The sequence below is a fragment of the Acanthaster planci genome, linkage group LG17, assembly GCF_054643075.1.
Source record: "Acanthaster planci isolate LZ-2023a linkage group LG17, COTS_SCS, whole genome shotgun sequence".
In the NCBI taxonomy this organism is placed as follows: Eukaryota; Metazoa; Echinodermata; class Asteroidea; order Valvatida; family Acanthasteridae; genus Acanthaster; species Acanthaster planci.
In genome coordinates, this window is record NC_141793.1 from 13,271,617 (window position 1) to 13,298,537 (window position 26,921).

The window sequence follows — 26,921 nt, forward strand, 5'->3', positions numbered from 1 at the left end:
GCTGTGCTCCTAGCCAGACGGTCAGAGAACTTGGAGACGAGTAAAAACGAATATCATTGGATTACTGGCTGGTGTTAGATTTGTCGTATCTCCACAGAATTTTTTCCATGGTTTCCTTGATATTTGCTTTGGCTAAAATATCCTTAATTTCTAAAAATGTTTTTGGGTCCAAAGGTGTGAAGTAACAATGAATCCTTTGTATTGCGTGAGTTTTTTTAAATAAAAAATCCCATTTATTAGTTTTCATTATTCTCCTGCTTCAATCATCCAGGCGGTTAAGGCGCGAGGGCTGGTAAGGGGGAATTCTTGGCGCCATGTTGTGGTAGAACTAGTCACGATGGTCGCAAATAGGAATGACTAAACGAGGGGAGAGCCAAAGTTCACAACTGGGAACTACAGGGGAATAGCTTTTTTGAGAGAGACTTTTGAAAGGAACAGTAAAAAACGACTTCCATTATTTGAATCCATACTGTTAACGTAGAACGATAGGCCACTCACGCATGGGTTTATCCCAAATCATTCCACGAAAATAACAGTAAATGTCTGGTAAACCAGGATGTGAGCTTATGAATCTGCTTAAAATATTCATACTGAGGTTATGCAAGGAAAGAAATTGTTAATTTCAAGGAAAGTGGCTGACTTTCTAGATCGGACGTGGCTTGCTTTCCGGCATTTGTTGATTAAATCAATTTTTTCCAAGAGGTCGACTCCTTTTCTTTGTGCTTGTGCCGACCGTTGCAGCCAATAGGCGATAGAGTTGTCATCGGCAACTAACATGTGGTTTCCATCACGATCTTTTCCCCTACCTTTCCAGTCAGTTCCCGCCAAATTAGGTCAAATGATTTTGGATACAGGACCTCGATTTTTAGATTGAGTACCAAACAATTTTTTCAACCCATTTTGAAGTCATCTGGCAGGCCAGAGCTGCAAGCCGGCACATTCGCAGTGTTGTCATTTTGCCTGAGTGTGAAATCCTACCTTTTTGTGAGCATATAGAGGATAGCTTTTCTGTGTTCTAACCGTGGATCTATTGGTGTAGGCCTATCCGGGGGAGGGGGCAAAGTGGGATTTCATCCCCCCAAAATTAGGCCCATTTTTTTCATCGATGAAAGAAATTTCCCCTCAAGAAAGGCGGTATGCAAATTTTGAAAAAGCGCTTTCAATTGCTAAAATTAATAAATACACTTTAGAATAGATTTTTTTAATGCCAACATGTCGAAGGGGGGGGGTATGGCTTAGTTTTATGTAGACACTTGAATGGTGCTGTCTTTGTCTGGGGCTGCGTTTTGTTCACACTGAAAGTAGCCGGAACCTAACTTGGAAGCATTTGTAAACTTCGTTCTGAACTCTGTGTATGGGGTTTTATCTGAAAAGATTACAGAAAGAAGGAAAACCCAACAAACATGCGCCTTCTTTGGGTAAGTTGCGATGCTACATGTATTTCATCCAGATTAAACCAAACCAAATTTACATAACAACCTAGATTTTCTAGTGAAATGGATGTTGTGCGACAACACAGCGGCTGGACAACCTCGCACAAAGGTGACTGTATGTCCCCCCATCATTTTACTTATTGTGCTCTAAAAATTCAGAGAATGCCAAAAAATTAATCAATCAGCAGAAAGTAAATTAATTTACTTTGTATTTATAAAAACAAATGTTAACTGCGTACTTTTAGAAAAATTACATCGCATTTAATTGCTTTACGTACTGTAAAACGCAGGTTGACGAATAGTTATTGTACAAAGGATAATCTTGAAATGTGATACAAAGTATTGTCTTTACCATGATTCTTAGCAAGATCATTAATTAAGAATTAGATATAATACACAGCGCGTAGTTTATGTTATCGTGTTTAAAAACCTAACTAAAAAACACACAACCCTCGAACCAAAAAACTGTGAAAGTCAAGTCGTTGTATCCTTGTGTTATTTGAAAGCTATGAAGTAAAACATTGAACATTCCCATTGATGGGGTTATAACGACGTAACATAAAGGCTGATATGAAAATAGTAAGGTTTGAGAATATAATTATGAGGTTGGAGAGCATTTTACAGATTAAAGAGCGGACAACGAAGTTTGCAAATTCGCAAAATCAGAGAAGATACATGTTGCTTGTGTCGTAGAGTTACTTCTCAACGATAAACTTTCTCTCGGTCCATGATGCTAAGAGTGACACTTCCATCCTATTCTTTGGAAAAACAGCCTCAAATCAAATGCGGACCTTTTTTTGGAAACCCACTGGAAACACTAACAAGTACTGACAGGAAGTTATTGACAATTCCTCAAGGTGAGGTCACCCAGGCCTCTTATACTCTAAACCCTCGTTAGAAAATACAAAACTACAGGTAAATACAAGGAAATCGGGAAACAGTTGCCAAGAATGGTTGTTACTGTACAATCTTTCCACTAACACTTTGATATTAACAATGCCAATGTCTTTCATGTTTGGACAATTTCCCTACAAGCAGTCACACCGTGCCACAATGATTAAGCTACTCTTGTGTCATGGCAGAGGCAAAAAAAGGATAAACCAAAGTGAAATCGCAAAATACAAACAAGAACTTAAATGGGAGTGAAATGAAGAAACGAAAAAAAAAGGTACATCTTCTCACAAAGTCTCGTTGAATGTCAGTACTAGGAAAAAAACATTACAACGGAGTAACAGTACCTTTCCAAAGTTTTAAAATTTCGTTACCGAATATTTTGTATTCACATTGAGTTAATGTCCTTTCAACTACACAGTTGCTTAAATTTGATCATTTGCATCAAGTTTCACTAGAAAGCATCGTTCACTTCAGCTTGTATCTGTAAACGTTTTATCAGAAAGTATACCTTTGCATGGATATAACATTTCAGGAATAAATATGAAATGTGAGATGATTTTGTATCATTTCAATTTTCAGTTCATACAAACTAAGTACTTTTGGAATTACATGGTCACGTCTAAACGGAATTAAGAACATAAAAAAATGACCTCACACCAATCTACAGTAAAAAAAAAAAACCCAAACAACCTGTTGTCTAAAGGTAATAAATAACCAGAAATCAAACGCCTGTAGTCTGTACCTAAATATTTCACTTCAGTATTTCCCTGTCTTTCGCTCCCATAGAGTTGTGATCTATCTATCTATCACAAACCTGTTTTTTCGATTTGAGCATATGGTGAGGCTATTTACTGCAGAAACCGAGACCTATACATCATGATTTGTAACAGTAAAGCAACTGCATGAATATGTATGCATCGCCAGGCACTCGTATTATGGTCCATAATATTCAGGAGGCTTGGTGGCAGTTCAAGGAACTGAATTCACAAAAAGGCAAACAATAATCAAACTAACAATATTTTTAAGCTTATACTGGATGTTGATACGATAAGGAATTTTAACGTCTGGTTTGAAGAGCAGAATCTTCGACAGAAGCACTCACTGTTTTAAAAACAATGTGTCAGAGAAACATTATCGTGCCATAAAGGCAATACCGTTTCTAAAAAGAACATCGAGATTGGATGGCGACACCAGGTTGCACAAAAAAGCCAGTGGAAGAAAAAGGAGCTACGGAATAGCAACACAGTGTTGGTAGAAACGGTTACTGTCACGATATAGCATTACAGAGTCAACTTGACACATCTTTGTCAGGTTAGGGGTACTCAATAATCTGAAGACGACTGACACAAAGAACTTGGGTAAATACTTAATAACACACTGTACAAATTAAATGTACTCATTTTAGGTAATGGCTTCAACCACTTCATCAGAATACCAACACAGCGACAATTAGATACTTGGTATAATCTGGTTCTGTCTGCATTATTTTCATGTTGGAAGCCATTTACGGTTACTCTTCTAGGTTTCATCCTTTTGTACTGCCCATGGAATTGCGTAGTAGTACCATTTACATGTACAAGTACTTAATACAAGCTCAGTATTACTATCAAGTTTGGCTATCTCATCTCCCGATAAATCAACTTTCTTTCCAGTAATGTTTCTCCCCAAAACTCAGCAAATTACCTGGCAGAATAGCTGCTTAGGTAATAATTCACATGTTCTTGCGTGTTAGGCACACTCTATGGTGGGAGATCCTATGTTAATAACAAAGTCAGTCTGCTTATCTGTTCTGGTCACAGCGTTGTTGATTTGATACCAACTGCCACCTGACGTTACCTCGACTTTATAAAAAATGACATTGGAAAAAATGCAGCATGTCGTGTATACAATTGCATCTGGATAAGTTGATCATTTGCTACAGATGCTCATGTCTAGCATCTTTTTTATAGATGACATTGATGACAATTGGATTACACGGCTTTTTGCGATCTATACGATAGCATTCTTGTGAGCTGGCAAGCTGTTAAACAAAGTGGTACAAGGCTCAGTGTCATTTTATACGGCAAATTGCAGGAATTGTTTACATGATGGAAACCGTGGCCCTTCGCTTAGTATACTAACATTATTTTGCATATCATTCTCTTACCAAAAATTATATCTGGTCAGGCTAATAATGTCTAATAAAAAGATTATGTTAACCCATTAACGAGCCATGTTTGATTAAACCAAACAAGCTACATGGCGCTTTTGTTTTCAAGAGTTGATAAGTAGAGGCCATTGGAGAACAGGATATAAATATTCTCCTCTTTGCAAACTAACCCCGCCTGTTGACCCCGGAAGTACTATGTTGACCTCAGCTAGTGCTGCTTTCGATGTAAGGGTCCGATCTTTCGCAGGCCTATTTGCATGCTTCAAATGTTGTGAGAGATATGCTTCCCTGTATGTCCCCCCCCTCCTTGGCCTAAAATCAGAGGTTTACTTTGGACCTGCTTTGAGTTTCATACTTTGTGTTGTTTAATTGTTTATCAGAAGGTTCATATTCTATAAATTACAGCGGATATCCGGTCTATGTTGACACGGTATACCCTGAGGCCTTCCCATAACTTATAGGCAACAGCACTGGACATGACAAGGACATCCGACTTCGGATAATAGATGTCAACCCTGAGGAGTCATTCATTTGGCAAGAGCGAAGCAGGGTGAAAGGGATAACACTCCATTGCTTACGCCATTTCCAGGAGTCAGGGAACATCACCTTAACAATGCTTTTTCTTTGTAACTCTAGTAGGATCTGCTTCACTCGCAACACAACGCTGTCCAGACATTTCAGCATCTTGCAAGTGTCTTGAACTACTATTAAACAATCTCTACGCATACTAATAAAATCTTTACAGGATTTTGTTTTTAAATTATCGAGAAAAAAATGATATAATAATGCAAAATAATGTAAACTGTTTACAAAGAATCCACTGTAGGTCCAACGAAACTTGAAGAACCGTAGTCGTCCTATAGTGGGAATGAGGTTGCAAACCTTCGAGCAAATTTTCATGAAGTTGCCAACCTTGTGTCCAAAAAAGGCGCAGTACATAATATGGTAAAGAGTCCATGTTTTCCTGCACATGTGTACCATCCGGGTATTTCATCTCATCATGGCCGCTGTCTGCTGGTGGTGATGGTGGTGGTGATGCATGGGGTGTGTGGAGGGATGATGGTGCATCATGCCGTTCATGTCGTTTATGTTGTGTCGCTGGCCAGAACGCATCGGCTGCAAGGAGATGGCAAATATAAAACGGTGTATAAGTCCTGAATGTTTGGAACTGTTCTGCTCCTGTCACATTTGAATATGATATTCAAACATTGTGATGGTAAGCGAGAGATGAGAAAGGAATGTCTGATATATTCGATGGTACCGCAAAATGCAAACAACATAAACAGCCAAAACCGCATTGAATAAAAGCGGTAATTTTCTGAACCGCTGTGGAAAATGAACGCTGACGCCCCAATTCCTGAGGTTAGTCCAGTAGAAAACTGAAGTTGAAAGATTTGAATGCGAATGTAAGACCAAACTATTTTAATTAATTGCGAAGAGCGAAATATCATGAGTGGAAGTAATGGTTAACATTGGGATACCGTCATCTAGAAAGGAAAGGTAGTTTTTATACTTTATTCCAGGGCCGATAGAAACCATCCATGGTCAGAGCCATTATATGACTTCATGTACACATGTACATGTAGGCCTAGTAGTGTGTAGGCTAAAATAATGACAACTTTAGTATCAAATTTCTTTGCTCAATCAAGGACCTCTTTTGTGCATGAGGGCAGTAATGTTTCACTATACTTCATATCCGTTCATATGGCTTTCTTTCGCGTTTTGATTAGTCAAATGACAACTGATTATCAGCAAAGCCTTCTTGTTGTCAATAGCGTGAACAGGGAACGCGCGGTAGAGGAAATGACGACCGTCTCAACCGGCTAGCCGGCCCGGTACAATTCCCCGGAGACGCGCTGCTGTCTGTAAGCTGATCCCAAGCAAATATTATACCGAGATTATCTTGAAGCGCGGGACCGTCTGGTGGCCTTGACGAGTCGGCTGTACGCACAAAGCGTGTGCCAACCACCATGTAACTCTGCGGTTTTCTTGGTCGCAGACTCGTGACTGGTACATAGATTGTGGATCCTGCTCGCGAAAGATTTGACAAAGCTACGATTGCAAGAAGGTGATGTATCATTTCAACGGGCCATTCGTGAACCCTGCTTGGTTTGAGTGACAAACCATCGCGCTATTTATTAGAAGCTGTCCTTCAAACTGCATACGAAATTTATTCACTCTCTTCCAATTCCATTTTCAGAACTTTATACGCATTTGAAAAAAAATCGATTGGAATGCATAATTGTGAAGACAGACGAAGCTTTGATTTCACATTTCCCTTTCAAAGAAATCACGCGCCCTCCCTGTAACACCCTCTAAGGGCGTTTCTGTCCCTTTTAGCGGCAGGTATATGCCTCCCCGGAATACCCTCTCTGACCCAGCTCTCTCTCCCCAGACCCTACCGGAAGTTGAGGCGCTACAGATCATATCAATCCATAATTACTGGCTGCCAATGTCATCACCAGGGGCCAGGGCTCTAAAACTCCCGGGCTCGAGGTTACCCAAGGCGGTATCCATCAAAGGGGCACCTTAGTCGAAAAAAAAACTGCTAGTGACGACTTGGCAAGGCCAACTCTCGCGAGAATTACACCAATGAGACTTCAGGGGAAACGAAGGACTTCCGTGCATGCAATACCTACGACGTCGGATTGTCTAGGGTTCTTAGACCAGAACATTGCAGCCAATCACTTTGTTAAAGTTCAAGATAATGGAAGTTTAAGAATCGAATAGGTTGTAGGCTTGTGGGTAATCGATACTGACACAATAACTAATTCGCAAGAATAGTATTTGACGTCAGTGCATGGTCAGGTGGCGTTTAGTATTGTTTTCTTAAACCCAATAAGAACCACCTCATCTTTTCTCAACATGTCAGCATCATTACGTATTGGCTGGTATCACTAAGTCTTGGTTGCCGTGACTGGCCGCTGATCTAGATCAATGTGAAAATTCCATATTATATAAGTTTAAGATCGAAGAATCTTCATCATTTAAACAACGTCTGGAGAATATGGCCGTCAGACGTATCCAGTGATATTTATCAAAGTCACCATAGCGTCCAATACTTGGCAACAAACACGTCGGAAAAGGAGTGATTCAGCAACACAAAGGCCTGTTGTCCAAATAAAATTTTAAAATTTAATTAAAAGGAAGTTGCTCTGATATTAATGTGTAAAAACATAACTTCGTTTTATGCCTGATCTTGCCTTCTTGGCCACACGGGAAAAACATTCAGGTATCAGAATACAGACTGTAGTGACCGATACACAGTAAATATTGCTTTGCCTGTACAATGCGTATACAATAACGGTTCCATAACACTTTATGACACTTCCCTGTACATTTTTAATGGTCGCTGTGGCGCATTACGCCACCAAACTCCACTGGCACGATGCTGTTACAACTCCAACACAAGTACATGTGCATGAGACACAGCGCAAATCCCAAAGGTAGGCATCTTAACCCACTTTCAACTTCAGAAGATGATTTCATGGCGGTGAAATGCTAAGACCCGACAGCCCCACGGGAATCGAATCTAGGAGCTGTAATTGACTTGCCACATTTTAAATGATTTTGAAACGCTTACAATGCGCATTTTGCAGAAAGCGTCTACAATAAGATTTTATTTTTTATTGTCAACTTAAAGAATTAATTCTATTCGAAGGGCACCGTCTTCGTTGGCATTATTAAGCTTCAACGAAAATGGCTCAACAAACATAATGGCTATCAATATTTTCATATTTCCGAGATATCTATCCAATGTCTTGTGCTGACAAAACATTCAGCCGATAGAAAGACGTGAGGTTAGAGGATGATAGCAACAATTACTTTTGCATAGCCAATCGTTGCCTTTATAAAGTTTTCTGTTAGGATTTTCAACCAATGAGAGGAGCAGAAAGTTCAATCATACGCGACTGCGCATGAGTGGTCCTGGTTGTCATGTGCCACGTGCACCTTGGCTCAAAGCAATATCAAAATAATTCCGTCTTAATTCTCTTGGACATTCGGACGCAAACCCAGGAGTTTTAATGAACTCCAAGATGCCGCTTAGGTGCGTCGAATTACTCGTTTTACGTGATGCGTGTCTGTCCAGCTATGTTCATGCATGCCTAATCTTGAACAAGTCAAGATATTGGAAGAGCATTGCAAAAAGAACAGAGAGCAAGCCGCTGGCCTTTTCGGCGTCGCTTTTCTAGATAACGGGCAAGCATGCCAACAACAGCGGACGCAGGCCCGTACCACCGCGGCCTGTACAAGGGCGCGAATACGCCGCAAGGCCGCCTGTTCCGAGGCCGCTTCCGTGGTAGAAGAATTATCTCGTTATAATTTCTGATCACTTAATGGTTTGATGACTTGATTTCGTGGTCGGGAAAGTACATCGTGGAGCCGGGTCGTCGGGACAGTGTGTGCCGGCCTGACAGATATGGCTAGGCAACTGGTTTCCGCAAGAAGTCAGGGAGAAAGAATAAAACAGTGTGTTTAGAAGATCCCTGACGAAAGTGCAGCATCTGTCAACTTGTTAACATAACTCAATTATTCAATTTACAGTTTGTCTCATCACTAACGGTTCATGTTTTTCAACAAGCATGGCTTGCCTTGAAGACAATCTTGTACATACTTAAGTTAAAGCTTTCATGTCAAAGTCAGACATAGGCCTACGTTTCTAGGCCCCCTATATTCTGTTTTAGACAAGTCTTTCATTTCATCCGGTAATTTCAGTTTTTGTATTTCTCGATTACACGAAAATTTAGGAAAACCTCCAAGCTTTGTGTTCGAAATCTTAATCCCAGCAGTCTAACGTTTTTGTTATCGAGACAAAGTGGCTATAAAATACAACTTGGGGTTTGATTGGACCGATCACAGCCAATCTGAGGCTCAGTGCTGCCCACCAGCTATTCCAGGATCCTTGGTTTCCGTTATGCCTCGGGCCGCTTCCACAGAAGTTCCCACCGATACAAACCAAAATCTCAATCCTCGCTTTATCAATGTTAAAAACCTGCAAGAGTTGGTTGCCCGGGTCGATGTTTCCACGGGCCAATGGAACTGCGTCGACGGAGCTGTCTTTGAGAAAACACCGAGTGGAGGTGCGAAACGACGGGGCCGAGACCTGCGGAGGTTAGAAAATAATCGCGGTAGCCGACAAAATGGCACAGACGGGTGGGTTTAGTGATATCTAAAACATGTCCACAACCTTTGTGAGACACTGCACAAGGTACAAAAGGAGCAACGGGTGTCGATCATGCTACCCTGAGGCGTAATTTCTACATCAACATCGGTCACTTTTTATTGTTATGACCTTCGACAACAACATCAGAGTTTATTGCGCTATATTACGCCAAAAATACATTTAGTTTCTCTTCAATCTCTAATCACCGTTTGCCTCAAGCGTTAAAAGTCTGTCAACCCCATGCTATGGTTTTATTTCAGTTTTAACCCGAGATATTTTTTTTAATGAATTTCGAATCGCATCATGCCACTTTGGATGAGATTGCTGGAATAACTTATGCTGTTTCTTCCAATATCATCACTTTCTTTGTAAGATTGAGGAGCGCGAAATGACACGCTTGAATTGTTGGCGTAATTTTTTCTCTCTGAGACAGGGGCTGAATTTGTTTTTCTATTCTTTCCAAAGTGGCATGACACATCGTGAGTCAGGTCTTGTACAAGATCAGGACTAAGCCCGTCTTAGAACTGCTGCAGTGAATATCGTAACATGCGAATGACATGTGTAAGCATTTTAAGGAAGACAAATCAGTGTTCCGGAATTGTATTTATTTGTAAGTCATTGTGCAATGCTTTGGTTCCGAATTCACAACTTCACAGTTTGTTAGAAATGATCCTGATTTATTATTATTTGGTTGATTTATAAACGAAGCTTCAACTGAGAATCCCTAGCCCAAACGAATCCAAGAAAATGCTCCAATGAATATTACAACCTAGTATATAAGATTGAACAAATATGAATGCGAACCGAAAAGCTGACTCTGCGTAAAAATCGAAATAAAAAACACGATCTGGTTGTAACAACAGAGATAGGAGGTTCAATTATTCTCCATAATGGCCGCATGTTAGAATTGGTTGTTACAGAACAATGCACACATCTGCAGCGAGTGAATTAAGATCAATCTAAATTTATCCCGATGAACGCTATCTGGTGTTTGACCTGACCGTGTCTCGCGGGACTCGGCTGGACGGTGAAGCGCGTCGTTAGGACGGGGGAACGGGGCGTGTACAGTAGGACAGTTACTAAGACTCAAGGTGACTTGTACCGCCTCGTATCGAGGACAACAAAAGCATAATGATCTAATGAGAACCCGCGGTGAAATAGACTGTGAATGGTAAAAACGTGAAATGAAATAATAACTGAAAATTGTATCATTCGGACATATAAAAGAAGCAATACCGGAATCTTTGTCATTATGACAACTCTACACAAGAAAGAGTAGTTTTTAATTTGAAATCAAGAACCCCGTGGACCAACCCTAAGCCATAACAGCAACTCCAACAGAATACATGTAAACATCAATTACCCATTTAATGACGGCGCCAGATAACCCTTCTTTGGTAATAATTTCAACATTTTAGGCCTGTAATGATGTATTTTATAGACCGACAGTGACATGGAGTCAACGGTGACCTTCTGCTTTCTACTAAGTCGGTGCCATCTTTGATGGAAATACGATAGGCCCTAGCTCATAACGTTGACACGTTGGTGACACGCGCCGCGAAGATGTGGTATTTTCACTCATTAACGCGCGGCGTATCAGAGGCCTTGCCGCAGCGCTAGGTTTTATAGAGGTTTAATTGATGAGGTTAACTAGCTTCCTTCGAAGGAGGTGCACCTCAGGGGAGTGTTCACTGCTGATAATTGATGAACTTGTAGAGGTACCGGTATACGTAGCCTTAGCGGACTAAGTCACAGTTCTATCACGGTGAGTTTACAGACGAGCCAGTGTGTGTACAATGTATGTGCGTGCACGTAGTACGTTGTCCTTGGCCGAACAGCTGCACAATCACGAAGACCCAATCAAATCTAAGTGGTTGCGTTTGGAAACTGCAAACGTGTGATTCGGTGTCGTCTACCAAAACGTCACCATCGATACTGCCAATTTTGCAATTCAGTAAGCCCACATCCGTTTCCATTCATCATGCCAAACTTTGTTCTATACTAGCATCCAGGCAAAGTTAGTTTCGGTTGTGGCAAACAGATACGTGAATGTTCCTGCGCTCTCTGACTGTCTAGGGATATTTATTTGAACCCTAGTTGCGCATCATTCAGCAGCAACTGTTTTCTGATGTCGGTCACATTTTCCTCCTTCGCTTTCTTCCGGCATCCTTGACAGGCCGCAGCTTTGAGGAATTATCTCGTTCTCAATTTACCGTTGCATTATTGCAACCATCCCAATACTATAGGTCTCGACTTCAAGAGAATCTACCTCCAAAAATTGAAGGCAAACTACAGCGAACTCTCGACACAGACATATTAGAGCTATCACTGATACTCAGCGTCAGTCTGCGGTGTGTTAATAGTCCGGCCATTATACCATTCTTATACTTGAGTGGCGCGTCTGTTAGCAATTATACACTGTGGGTTTCTGGCGGTTCCATGCAGAAAAAATCACTGCTCTATTTCTCAAATGGGCCTGCCGGAACGTATTATCAGCCCGTGCCGAAATAAACATAGCTGCACTCCGTCCATCCGCATGCCCGAATGAAACCAACACGGCTGAGTTTAGCCGAAGGTTGAAACTCGATACCGAATAGAGTGACGAGTTGACCTAATATCAGTAAACAGTATTACCAAAAAATTTGGTTCATAAAAATGGCGCGAAACTAAGCAAACTAGCCATTGCCACGTGTTAGCACATTTAGCACCCCCTGAGCTGCCAATGGCAAGCTCGTGTGTTCATTCAATAAAGACATTAGGAAAAAAGACGGCAAGATTTTACAGTGACAGATAACATTTCTAGAAACCTTGTCTCAACATTCATTTTAAAACCTTGTCATGTACGTTAGGCAATATATAACAGTAGATTTATGTCTGTGTGAGAATGACTGGTTTCCTGGAAACGTTGAGTAAAACAGATTCAAACTTTCAATTCACTTTTTACTCATAATGTGCCGTAGTATATAGTACACATGCGATAAGCTTGGTTCGAAAACAGTGACGAATAAACTCTTTAATTTAAGTTAACCTTGGTTATCTATGGATAGGGCTAACCATGTAAAATGTACCGTAATGTCAATCGTTCAAGCAAATTATGTAACGATGCTTTGTTTTAAGGTGGGTACGCATATTTCAACCAACAGAAGATAAACCTCAGCAGAAGGCTTATCTCCTTTATAATGTTTCTGAAGCCCTGACCGCGAACCAAGACTTCGTGTTTGGGTGTCTGCACTGTAACATTTCAAAGTGCAACAACAATCACCTACAATCCATCATCCTGACATCGGTAACATCGGTGCCATCAAGGACAAGCTAGGACAGGTGCGTGGTTACAGACCCTGCCAGCTAGGCTCCTTGCTTGCTCTTAAATACCTCTGACATGATGATTGGCGTCAGTTTTCCAATCGTATCATTCGAGGGTCATTGAGTCAGACACTCAAAACAAGTATTTTAAACACATGATTTTGTAAAATTAATTCGGGGGAAAAACACATTTTTTGGTTGCACATTTTCTCGATTGTGCTAGCTCGTGATTGCAAATTGTGGTTGAATAAAACATAAATTTACTTAATTTTACGTAATTCTGGTTTGTCTTGGGTTAGAAACGGCTAGGTACCGGTATCTTCCTCTGAGGTGCCTTGTCGTCAGAATATTGAACTAAGACATTTCCATATGGGGTGTAGTCACCACGTCTGTTTGTCTTTTGGACTAACGTACTAGAGTATGCGTCTCTCGAAATCTGAAACTCGAACAATCATAAATTTCACGAAAAAGCACGACGACAAAGTGTGTGGCGAAACAAAAGGCCCATTCTGTCTTCTTTTTGGGTGATAGGAAAGATTATAAAACTTCGCCCGATTCCATGTCCTGCCGTAATCTTAAAGAAAGTTTATGAATTAACCCCTGTGTGAACAACACTGGCATGAACAACGATAGCCTTGAAGTGGCACCGAAATTGCGACTGTATTTTTGTGGGATACATGCGTGAGATTATCTTAATAGAATGTCTGAATACCATTTGACGAGATTCCAGTGCTATAAGCTCTAGAATTACGAGGAACCTTGGAGATGTACAAAGATAAGCATCGTAATGGATGGACGGGGCGCAGATACTGTTTACATTGTGCTACGTATAAAACAAGACGTGAAAAGTGGCAGTTGAAGGCTGCTTGAAGATCTGGGATAATTCATGGAAAAATCATTCAAGTTTACTTTAATATATTTGACTTAATTTACAGGACAGCCGATCCCCACGTACAATGAACTATACAAAGCCATTAATGCTATTTGCTTTCATTTTATTTCGTTCAATGATTTTTTAAATCCTTTGGTTTTACTGGTGACTTAGCTCAAACTGAGAAAATCTTGCTCAAAATGAAAGTTTTAATTATACATTTTGGACAGAAACAGTCCGACTGAGTATAAATGTGTAGATTTTGGAAGGGTAACATTTTGAATGAAATGACAAATTAGTTGTACACGCCATGCCCGTCCCAGCGGCCCTAGCGGCGCCATGTCGGATATACCCCCTGCAGCTTTTCGGAAGAGCCCTGGGGGAAAGGTCATGACCTGGGTCAGGGTTCATGAATCGGGCGGTTGGCTCAAAGGGAAGTATCTTTTCCCCTAGTGCGTTGAGTGTCCGATAATGTGGCGAGCAAACCGTCAACTATTTTCCTCAACGTGACGCATGCTTATAGTTCGTGCAGTTGGCAAAATGTCAACATTGTAATTTATCTTCATTGGTGTATCCATTGGATAAGCGCATAGTTTAAACCTCCGTAAAACCGTAAAGGTTCCTACGGAGTGTAGCCAATTGTGCCATTGCTCTTTCTGATATCTTACAGCCCTGGTATTGTACCATACCGAAGTGGACATGTACATGTATATGAAGATATTCGCAATGAAGTTCTAGTCTTCATTTTCTGTGTGAACAAAGACTCTCCGGCAAAAGTCTGATTTACTTTGATTTAGTTCATTAATTGGAATAATTGGAATTTTTGCTTCTTGATAACGTCTACACAATTAAGAATATAAATACTTGCAGTCTACATGTTTATTTTAGAATTTTGGTACGTATCATGACGTATAGGTTTACTGTGGCGACAGGTTCACTGTTTATCAGGTCTGTAAAGCTCATTACATGCCATCACTCGTGACCCTCGAGATATACCCACAAAAACCCAGCGTCACTAAGGTAGTAAGAGATCAAACAATTTTGCAAAGAAATGTCAAAGTGTTGGCCACCTAAAACATAGATAAAATAAAAATCACGGGCCATAATGAACAACTGTGGACTGAGGAAGCTTTTGGCGGGATTCCGTTCTCCTTCAAGCCTCCTTCCAATTTGGCGTAAATCCTTTGCATTTCCGTAGTTTCTTTGCCGCCACCGTGTTCTCGTCCTTGATTCACCGAGAGACAGACGGCGTAGTCATTAGCGCCGATCCGCTGCCACCTTTGCCCGAGTAGTATGATTATTTTCGAGGGTTTTCCCATCAAAATAGTGTCTTCGTTACCGCTTGATGACACAAAGTACGATGACCGTTAGAGATCTTTTTTTCTTCCTTAGTGAAGGCCAGTCTTAGTTTGTGTTTTTAACATTACTAGCTGAAGCTAGTTGCATTTCATATACTGCTAAAAGTAAATGTAGTGTTTTTCAAGCCCACGTCTTGGGAGGCTTGAAGTAAAAACAATACACATTGAAATATTGAGCCAAGCTATCTTTTAAACAAAAAAACTGTGGTTCTAACAAATTTCCATAACAAGTTTTTAGCATACCCGGGATGCAATTTGTGTGTACGAAATTAGGATTTTAAAAAATTTATCTATTAAAACATATTCATGACGGATCACCATATCAGCAACATGCATGTTTTGCATAACAGGTCCTGACCTTAAATCAATAAATGGACTTCAAGAAAAACAAAAGCAGAATAAAGTCACGCCTCTGATAAATTGTTTGGAAAGAAAGGGATTCATTTAACTCTTCCCCACGACTATTGATGGAGACAAAGTTATTACAAATGACCTGTGCAGCCCTTTCCTATAACCTCAGAGGGGATTTACTAACCAGCTAAAAAGAGATCTGAAACTGTAATGACGTCATGCTTTGTTTACACGTGGGCTTTCCTATCGGGTTTCTCGGGGTCTTGTCCTATCACCTCAGTGTCATAAGAAAGCGCGCATGGGAACAAACCGTAACGCCAATTCGTTATAGGTCAGTTTGCCCCATACCAGACAGGCATAGCTGAGATATGGCTGAATTAGGCTTTTATACAAAGTCTTAAGTAACAACTGTGTCTCCAAAAAGTTATATTTCTATTGACACTCGGCTCACTTAACACTTCTCTCTTCATTATAAACTTTACTCATAGTTCTGAACCAGAGAGGAAAATAGGGAGGGGCTCAACCTTTTTAAGGGGGGGGGGCTAACAGCTATTGTTGATGTCCCCAAAGCTTCAGTCTTTTCCTAATTCCCCCGAGAATATGACGAATAGAATTATTAACATATTCAGCAAGGGGCGGCTTACTTATACACCACCCTTGACAAGGCGCTGCCTAGCTTTGAAATGAAATATCTTTTTTTGGAAAGATAATTTTTTGCCAGGAACCCCAAAACAGGACCCCAAACCGAGTAGTAATCGCTTGGTGTTGAACTTGAACTGACCCTAGGCAATGCTTAAGTTGCTTATGGTTTATAGGATGAACTTGTTTTTTTACAACAAAGATATGTTATAGTAATTACAGCTGCTTGTCACTGTGATATGCGTGTCTTAATTATATAGTCGACTGTACGATCAAGTTCTATGACAATTACTTATGCGAACCGACGATTAGTTACAAAGTGACGTCAACTTTTTTCTCATTTCTCCTTTATAAGTTTATTTACAGCTCATATCCCACAATTAACAACGTCCCAGTTTCGGGCACATCCCCCCTCTCTGAAAACTCCAATATCTTCAAAGCACAGGGCTTGTGGAGTTAGTAGTGAGTTGTTCCACGACATTTGGCGCCCGTCTATTTATGATACCAACGGGCCAAACCATGGCCCTAGGCGGTGCTTAAGTTGCTTATGGTTTATAGGATAAACTTTTTTTTACAACAAAGATATGTTATAGTAATTACAGCTGCTTGTCACTGTGATATGCGTGTCTTAATTATATAGTAGACTGTACGATCAAGTTTTATGACAATTACTCATGCGAACCGACGATTAGTTACAAAGTGACGTCAACGTTTTTCTCATTTCTCCTTTATAAGTTTATTTACAGCTCATATCCCACAATTAACAACGTCCCAGTTTCGGGCGCATCCCCCTCTCTAAAACCTCCAATATCTTCAAAGCACAGGGATTGTGGAGTAAGTAGTGAGTTGTTCCACGACATTTGGCGCCAGTCTATTTATGATACCAACGGGCCAAACCATGCGGTGAAGTGCGACCCGTCCCGTCGTCATCGGGTCTAGAATCTCGCCCTCAGATCAAGCCACCGTGGTCTGGTTTCTACATTTCATAGCCCAGCGCGCGGCTGCACTTTTCCCTACCATCATGATAGGCCTACACTCCTTTCCCTTCGAATTCTGCTTACAGAAGCTGCGTCTGTATATCCCACATAGACAAAATATCTGTGGGGTTTCAAGGTCCTGGATTATCACATAATATTATTATGGCGATGGATCGCTCCAGCATCTGGATTCTAAGCTCCCCCTAATTAGAAGTCAATCTTAAATGCCTCTATACCCTTATAGCAGTCTGTTATACGATACAGCACTGAAAAGCTATTGAACGTTTGTGAACCGTCATAAACACCTTACCAGTTAAGTCGTCACACGCAATATGTGACTTACTTACTTTCATTACCTTTGTGGCGCCAAATGGTTTATCAAAACTGAGCACAACGCTTCCATTTTCGCATTTTTGAAGTCATTTTATGGATGAAATCGATCATTCTAGCAGCACCAGTGCCAATGGTATATTTGATTTGATTGCAGTTATTCTGGAATACGTCTTTTAAGAGTAGAGCTGCTATACTGGTAGAGCTGCTTCACTCGTGTCTCACTTATTTTTCCATGACTGTTTTACCTTTGTCTTCCTTGATCATAACTCCAAGTAATTAATGTAGCATCTTCAGCTGTATGTTAGATTCTTTCTGGGTGGAGCAACTACAGCCCTTACTTTTTGTGTCACGTTATGACTGGCTTGTTTTTACAGTTGTAATGCCTGGAATTCTGTATTGTACACCAAACAAAAGAGAAAATGACAGGATGCTGTAAGCCATGGAAACCATTTGATACTGATTCTCCTTGGCTACCGATTGCTGGAGTAAAGTTGGGCAGTCAAGTTGACTGCCCACCTTTACTCCAGCAATCGGTAACCAAAAGGTCAAGCTACCTACCGCAGGATGTTGTCCAGCTGTACCAACCAATAATGGCACTGTTTGCCTTCCTAAACCCTTAATCCTTCGTTAGCCAAGAGTCGTTCCGCTCTCCCAACCCTCTGCAGAAACCCACTAGAGCTCGAACAGACACTTACGGAACACAAACAGAGGGATGATAAATTGTTTTCCTAACAAACTCTAGCCAAAAGATGGCAAGAATCCCCTCTAAGCTATCAAAACAGACCGGAAAACGTATGACTAGGTGGTGCGTCAAAAATGGACCTGAAAAAAAGCTTTCAACATGGTTACGAGAAAGGCAGTTGTGCAGACTCGTAACAACCATAGCGTTTCATAAGTTGAGATTTTGATGCCTATGTATGTGAGGTCTCAGAATATCTGAGCGAATAATTTAACCTATCCACATGCCTTGTTTTCAGACGAATTTGGCCAGAAAAATTTGATTTCCAAACCAGTGTAGGTCTCCGAATCAATTATCATAAGCCATCAAAGACATCACCAAACCTCCAAAAGTAAGTTACCCCTAAACTAAGAGATTTCGGTTATGCCTCTTGCCACTGGGAACGAACAGCACGAATTTCTTGAATGGATAACAGTTTCGAAACGATGCTAAGCTCACTTACAGGTCTGGTGCTTTGTGGACAGCCATCACTGCGGGAATCATTTCGGTTCCAGTGAGCCAGCCTGGTATTCCATTAGCGCATGCCCAAAATGAAACGCGTCCGTGGTCATTCGGACGCGCGTGCGAGCTATCAGCACGGCCCTATACGCAAACTGGCGCGCGTGCTTTGTTCCCGAATGACTTTTTTTTATATAATCGAACTTGGTCATTAAAGGACAGTTTTCTTATTAATGGTTCTACCATAGATTAGACCCCATGTGTGGACTTTTCGCAACGTAGAGAACAATTTGAAACCCTCAGTCACTTTCCATGTGGTAAGGGAAATTGGATACCACTACTCAAATGTAACACTAACAGTACTGTACGTAGGCATCTTTTGCACTTTCGCAGATTGGAAAAATTCGTTCTCTTTTGGATTCCAACGTTACACAAAGGCTGGTGCACGCTTATGTAACTTCGAGAAATGATTATTATAATAGCGTTTTGTTTGGTATTCATGTCAGCGAAATTTCTACAATACAATATATTCAGAATCCTGCCGCTCGTTTAGTTATGCGGACTCATAAGTATGATAGTATTACCCTGGTATTGAAAGAGCTTCATCGGCTTCCTGTCTCACAGAGAATTGAATTTGAAATTCTTTGTTTGATATATAAAATCGTGTATGGTCTGGCTCCTTGCTATTTGCAAGAACTTATACACATTCACAATGTTGGTCGTCAGTTGAGATCGAATTCCCAGGGAAATTTAACTTTATATCAGCCAATAGGGGGCAATAAGTATTACAGTGACAGGGCATTCCAGGCCTCTGCACCTAGCCTTTGGAATGCACTGCCATTGTCGATACGTGCTCCAGCATCATATGATTTTTTTAAATCCTCTCTTAAAACATATTTATTTAAGATAAGTTATCAGTGAAATAAGTTTTATGTTGATTTTTAAATGGTCATGGTTTTATTTAATTGATCTCTGTAGTTTGTAATGTAATAATTTTTAATTAGGGCCTATTGGGTGTTATAGTTTGTAGTGTATGGGCCTATTGTTGTACAGCGCTCTGAGATAATTTTTATGGAGGGCGCTTTATAAAAAACTATTATTGTTGTTATTATTATTATTATTATTCTATACCTATGGTGAATGGTATAAATGTACAGCCAATATGGCAGGGATAACCATGGACCAGAACATGCCTTTAAGCTAGCTGAACTCAGCGAACAGATGGTGGCTTGATTGCAAGCTTTGCCTCTGCGTCAAGCATACCGACATTCAAACAATAAAATGAATAGTCCAGTGTCATCAAAAATTTACCAAACAATTCGTCCACTTGATTCGTCAGCTTTTGGGTTCTGTGAGCAATTACGCCTGTTTTGTTTTTATTCTGTGAGTATGGGCCGAGACATTTTGATTGGTTATTAGGTAAAGTTCAGAGGTTAAAAGGTTGATACCATGTAGTCTTTCTCTCAAGATGGTCTACATTTGATACAAAATGTGTCTTTCAAAACCAGGTTAAAAACGTTCTCACGCCTAATGCCTTGGAAGGCAGTCGGACAATCGTATATGAAACCATTCGTTACAAACAATTTGTGATGCAAAATTTTGAACTTTCCAAAGGCTAAATTTTAAATGCCTCTTAACCATGCAAGTTCCAAGGATTGCCTCGGAAAGTTCATTCTAGAAATAAAACGTTTGCACAAGCGAAAACTTCGGAGAAAACCTTGCACCAATGAAAGAAAGTCATGTTGCAGTGTGACATCCAGGTTTCGAGGACAAGCCGTGGTTTTAGCAAAATTTACCAAATGCTGTTTCCTATGAGCTAAAAAAAATCTTCGCATTCGTTTTTCTGAGAGATTCTTTTGGTTCGATTTCCGTTTAGGGACTACTAAGGGCCGCACGTTTGGAAGATATCACCAACACTTTGGTTTTACATTGCCTCTTGGTTTTCAAAAAGCTACAGGTACAAGAACTGGAGCCGCCATAAAGTTCCGTAAAAGATTTCAAAACCTTCATGTGAAATGGCGCAAACCAAATTGCCAAAGCGCAGTCGATATCTGACAAGGAATCTGATTGGATAGTTAAGCTACTCTTTGTTTGTGAAATGTGCTTCTTCTCTATTAAATTTTTTGGTATTTTGCTTGATTCAGCTATTGACAGCAGCTGATTTTCTTTCATAACATGAATTTGCAGGTACGTGTATTTAATTTGGGTTTTTGTGCGACCAAGACACAGCTTTCAACAGATGCACACACATCATTACAAATACAAAACAATTAAAAATGAAAAATACGAATTTACGAATTTCATAAATCCAAGAACTCAAACTTTCTTCCATAAAAGACCGTATTAAGATAGAAGTTCAACAAAATCAACTGTTTGGCTTTGATTTCACTAACATCACAAATACCGTCCGGCATAGAAGTCATCGATGGTGAATTGTTTTTACTTTATTTCTTTCCTTAAAATAAAATGTCTGCTAGGCCTATATTCCGTATTTCGCAACACGGGCGACCCAGCGCGCGTTTGAATATGATCGACAAATTCGCGCGTAGTTATCGGCCAACGCCTTAAAAACTCTTGGAGGCGCATTATTGTGAATCACCCCTATTGCCCGCATGTTGTATTCATAAGCATACATGCACACGTATTTTGTAATGGGTGGACATGTATAATATGACTAGAGCACAAGTCAATAGCTCACATATTGCCTTCCACGTTTATGTGCAGGCATTTTAATCTCTGTAAATCTGATCAATATGAAATGCATTATCCCACTAACAAAAATAATTTAGCTTTCTCCAAAAAGAAAATTAAACACAGACACAAATGCATTGATGATGTGACGCAAAGGTCCAGGGACGACATGTTGTCATCAGCGCGCGCCTACAAGACGCGTCTCCAGCGGCAACTCATCACCTTGCCGGCTCCAGTGATGCGTTCATGCCCGTCCAGCACCGCCGGGTGAAGCTGCCTGACGATCGCACAACCAAATACGATTCGGCCGCGGAAAAGTGATAGAATCCGCATGTTTGTCATCAGCCTTTTTGGAATTAGAACTCGCCGAAAGAAAAAAAATCTGTGGATTTCCACAAAGTACCCAAGGTTGTCTAAAATAAGCGCCTGTGTTCTCTGTACGCCAAAGTATGGATCAGTGACTTGATATTTTCGCACTGTAACATCAACAAAAGTAATGGACGGTTTGAGTAGATAAAGAAGGCACATCTGTTTTGCGAGAATCAATTTCACTTCGATTTATCGTAAGATCGCGGGGTTTTCTAATGGCCAAGTGGGTTAAGATGATCCCTCGTGTCGGCTTGTTTGCTTGTTTCGTCTGGTCTTACCTGTCGTTAATTACCATGGCAGATCGCGTCCTGTACAGCAGGCCGTTGAGACTGTCAGGGCTTTGGGATTACAGTTCACAGAAATTAAACAGAAATCCTGTTCCTAAAATAAATACGGAACTTGCTCAGAGAAAAATTTAGAACAAGGAACTAAGTTTGATTGTTATCCATGAGCTCGTCCTCCGAATTTCGAAGCAAGTAGGCCCTAATGTATTAACGCTGACGTTTAAGAGAAGTATTTGTCGAAAAAATTGGATATAATAAAAAACTACTATCTATGATACAGCCTTACATCCAAGTTCCCTGTAGCGCAACTGGGCGGGAGGGGATTGAACACCATGAGCTATTTTGGGGAGTAAATTGTGGTCCACCCCCCCCCAACAATCCTGGGCGCATGACTGGAATAGTTGTTGTAGCTTGTTGTAGTAGCAGAAGGTAGGATATCTACTCTTCTGGGAGAAACACTATTATCACATCCGGTAGGTCGTTGAGTTAGTTCTTGCAACGAGGTTGACATAAAGGATTCACAAAACATAGAATCCTATTCCTAACTTACAGAACGTACACAAGACTAGTGGTACCTGAGGCTTTCCTATTGGTGTGTTCATCAAGGGCTCCCCATCAATGTCTTGACTGCGAAATACATTTTGCTTCAAAAAATGGGCGTGACTGAGGAATACGGTCCCGACTGCAAAAGATTTATGTTTGCCATACGCGTCAACAGAAGCTAAAGTCGAGTTTGCTGTCGAGTTTTCGGAAATTGCGACGGTGATACACGCGCCATAAGTGGGTTGGTACAACCATAGAGCTACAAACCTATGGGTTTGTAGCTCTATGGTACAACTTAACGGAGGGATTCTGTGAATTCAAACAGGGCACGGGTCGACCTGTTTGCTGAGTTTGGCTTGATCTTGTTGGGATGACCTAATGAAAATTGTTTGATAAAAATGCAGTTATCTGTCGAGATATGGTGCTCCGACAAAGAAATGAAATAACTGTTTTGAATGACCTAATCTCAGACTATATCGTGAAAGGACTGATAATGTGAAGTGTTTGAAGATGTTGAGGAAATGAACCAAGTTCAGTGATACATTTGAAGCTCACAGTCATTTGAAACTTAAAGTTCCAGGGTTTTTGTGAAATGAATGTTTGATTTGTCTTTGCTTTACCAAGCGAATTTTACCATGATTGTGCTTCAGTGAACATGTAAAAGAACTTGACCTATTCAGGCAGGAAATGACGAGGGTGTCTTACTTAATATTGAAGGATGTAAAACGACACATTTCAAATTCATTTCATCAGAAATTACACTATCAGAAATCTTGTAAATCATCTTGATTTAAGTCGTCCCTCTTAACGTCAAGGCCAAAGTAATGGCTACCAGTACCACGAAGAAAACAGAAGGCAGAAGACAAGCATTAGTTTGCACTCCCACATAGCATGACGTTTAGAAGAATCTACTTTTTATGCTCCCAACGTCCGAACAGGAGCCGTGTTTTACACTGTAACAACATCTCATCGTCTCGTGAGAGACATTACTTGATTGTTAGCATACCTAAGGTGGGGTCGGCGTCGCTGTGGAGGTACATGAATTGATGGCTTTGTCAAGAACATAAGTCTCATATCCTTCAGAAACCCGTTGAGACGTCATGACCGCGAAAGACAAATTGTGCCTACTTGTTGCCACGAATTGCCCTAAACCACGAAGCATTTGTGAGAAGCAGTTTGTATGAAACGTCTTTGATTTGGAGGCTATTTTACTGGAATGCGGAAATGCCTACTTTCCCCATTTATTTCAATTTCCACAGCTTTGATATGACGACTCCTTTTATTACATTAATGAAGCGAATTCTATCATTGTAAGAGTACTTTAATATTTATACAAAGAATTTTTGCTCACTAAAACATCTTTATTACAGCTGTATTGTCGAATGATTTTAACTGTAATAAAAGAGATGGAATAAAACAAGGAAATAAAATGATGTTAAATGTTCAAGTCTTCCATCTGTGCGTGATATAAGTTCACGGCTCCTTCCGAACTCTTAAGAAGAGCGTAGTGTTTGTATCTTCCTCAGGCATGTATTAAAGAACCGATATAAATGAGTGTTTGGAGTCGTTAATGGTCGTACTCGTATCTATCTGTACATGTCAAGTTCACACGCATGAAGCTTCTTTCAGCGAAATGCCGAGTCATACATGTGGCAGGAATGAATGACTTACTTACTCAACTTACCGTTGTTTTCGATGCAGATGAAGATGACCTCATATGACTGAGACAGAATGTACAGATGATTCGTGGCCCCGGTTCGTGGGGCTGTCGACCCACCATAGCCCGATGCATGCAAGGCTGGTCTATCTCCTCATCGCCAACAAGCAGAAGGGTACCCAGATGACTGATGTAGCTAGTGGCTAGTCGCAGGGTCTCGATCTTGGACAGTTTACGGTTCTTGGGCTCCGTAGGGATCAGATCCCGCAGGGTTGTGAAGGCAGAATTGACGCTGTGCGTCCTGTGACGTTCCCGGGCGTTTGCCGCCATTCTCGGGTGCCTATTCCCGTTGGCGTCCGTTTCATCATCTTCCAGTAAACTGTCCATGGCAGGCTTGGACTTGCGACGTCTACTTTTGGCGCCGTTGTTGTTTTTCTTGCCGTCCTGGTCTGACCTATCAGTGGAACAGGAGCTCTCACTGCCTGAGCCCAGCTCTTCACCCAATTCAGCCTCAGCGGCGGCAAACACTTCTGTCATATCCAACTTTCGCTTCGACATTGTTGTTTGTAAGTCTTCCTTCACAACAAAGCCAATTAATAAGTCCGCAAGAGTTCCAGTCAAGTTGCGAGATCACAATTCAAAACGCTTTGTACATGAAGGATAACGGCTTCACGTCCCTCATACAAAACAGAAATTTAGCTCTAAATGTCGTTGGCTTAAACTCAGGTTTTACCCCAAATCGTGAAAAATCGGCCAGTCTTTCCCTATACTGTCACACCGAGTGGACCTACCAAGGGCAAGAAAAGGATTGCCGTCAAATAATCGGCTTGAACTTGGTGGCAAAATAGGCCAGACTGCTCGAGTATTATTTCCACGCGATTCACCGCCAGCGGGAGTTTGAACGAAGGCTTGATGGGGTCGCTACGCTACAGTAGACGGTAGGTCATCAGCCTTCTTTACCAGTCCCTACATCCCAAGCTTTGCCGTGCGGGATCGCAAAGCGTGTAGTCTGTGTCGACGAGGCAGACCAGCATTTATATCAGCGGTGTGTGTTTGTAGTCGTTCGGTGCGGGCTATTACAGTGACTACAGTAGTAAATCAGTCCATACCTCGTGGGTACGATCACCAACATGCACTAGAGGGAACGACAGTTCACATGCGAACACATCAGGCTGCTTCAAGGGGTGTGTGATGCGTAGTCTCCTTTCAAGTCGGATGTATGCTGGTGTATCACAGTGGTTTTGCTGATGCTAGTTGCGGGGGTAACTTCTGCTGAAATGTGTAATTTCCGAACCCACACCAAACCACAAACCGTGACCTGACAAGGTCACGTGCATTAACCAGTTCAACCTGAATTCAACCTTACCAATCCAGAAGCAGAAATGCACACAGTCTGGATCGTATGTGTTTCGATGGTGAAACATGACAAAGTTTTAAGAACCATTACCCTTGGTGTGTCGCCATAAACGTGTTATACGACACGTGCATTAAACCGTCTGTTATAATTATGCGTGAATGCACATACGGATTGTACTTGACCAATAGAATTCAACAACCCGTGTACTATTGTGTATCCACAGAAATTCTAACCAATAACATTCACTGTACACGTCACATGACATTTTGGCTTGCACTTGATTTTACTTTTCAAAATAATGTGTAAAATAGCGCACTGTCTGCATAATTAATTGTGAACAGGGAAACCATTTCTCATTTGACTTGTAGAGCGAACGACCCCTGTCATGATTTGATGATTACTATGGCCACGGTAGACTTGAATCAAGTCTATCACGTCCAACCAGGGTTAATAACATGTGCAACGTCACACTAGGTGCGAAGACCATCTGTCGGAAAGGGCACAGTCACTATAAAAGTGGTCTCCGTTAATTGAAGACTTCAGTAAATTTTGCTTACCAGGAATTTGTTTGCAAGTTAAAGTTTGTCATGCGGATAGGTTGCATGCACTCGTAATCAGGGGAAGCTGTATGACAAGATTTTAGCTTAGGATGTAGGAAGTAATTAGCAAAGAACGTCTTTGTTTACTTCAACCAATCTATGAAAAGCAATGGAGATTAACCAAACTTAATTCATCCAATCGGTTGTCAGTTATCTTTCCAAGGAATGACGCGTTAAGTAATTTGCCTACGCCCAATGCATCTGGCATGCGTGGGATATACGGATTTGAACCAGGATCCAACCCACACCATACAATGATGCGTGGGGGCTGAATGTTTACAGACAGTCGGTCCGGTGGAGTTGTGTTTGTTGGTTATCAAGTGAAATGTTGCGTAAAGCTACAGTCTGGTCCCGGGAGAAGGAACCACGACCAGCAATTTATTGAACGAGGATAAAACAGTCTTTAGTGATTCCGTGTTCAATCCATCATGACTAATCCACTTGGTAAATGGCAGTTGTGCCGTCAAGCTTGTCGCAGTGCTCGACGAAAATACCTGACATTTTGTTGGGTTTTTCAGAAGTTGTTTTCGTCGACTAGTGGTGGTGGGAGTAGTTGATGGTCTTCATGACTTGGTCTTGACAGAAAGGCTTTGGCCGTCGAAACTGATTTCTGGTGACGATATCCAACATCTTATCCCTATTTCGGCTGAGACCTCCGAAATGTTTTAAACGGTTCGGAGTTTTTGTTGGTTGTTAGTTTTGGTTACATTGGGTTCAAGGTGTCGCCGTTCGAAAGCCACAATTTCTCCCGGGGGACATCCGCACTTTCCAC

General features: G+C 41.0%; 1 protein-coding gene across 1 annotated transcript; it reads right to left on the reverse strand.

Annotated features, from left to right (window-relative positions):
- Window positions 1–1,410: 1,410 nt before the first annotated feature.
- Window positions 1,411–25,329, reverse strand: LOC110973557 (uncharacterized). The gene is made up of 2 exons (XM_022224456.2): window positions 24,221–25,329; window positions 1,411–5,592 (listed from the first exon to the last, which is right to left on the reverse strand). Exons 1-2 carry the CDS (start codon window positions 24,749–24,751, stop codon window positions 5,467–5,469), a joined length of 657 nt encoding a protein of 218 aa, XP_022080148.1. The 5' UTR covers window positions 24,752–25,329; the 3' UTR covers window positions 1,411–5,466.
- Between the last annotated feature and the right edge of the window lie 1,592 nt (window positions 25,330–26,921).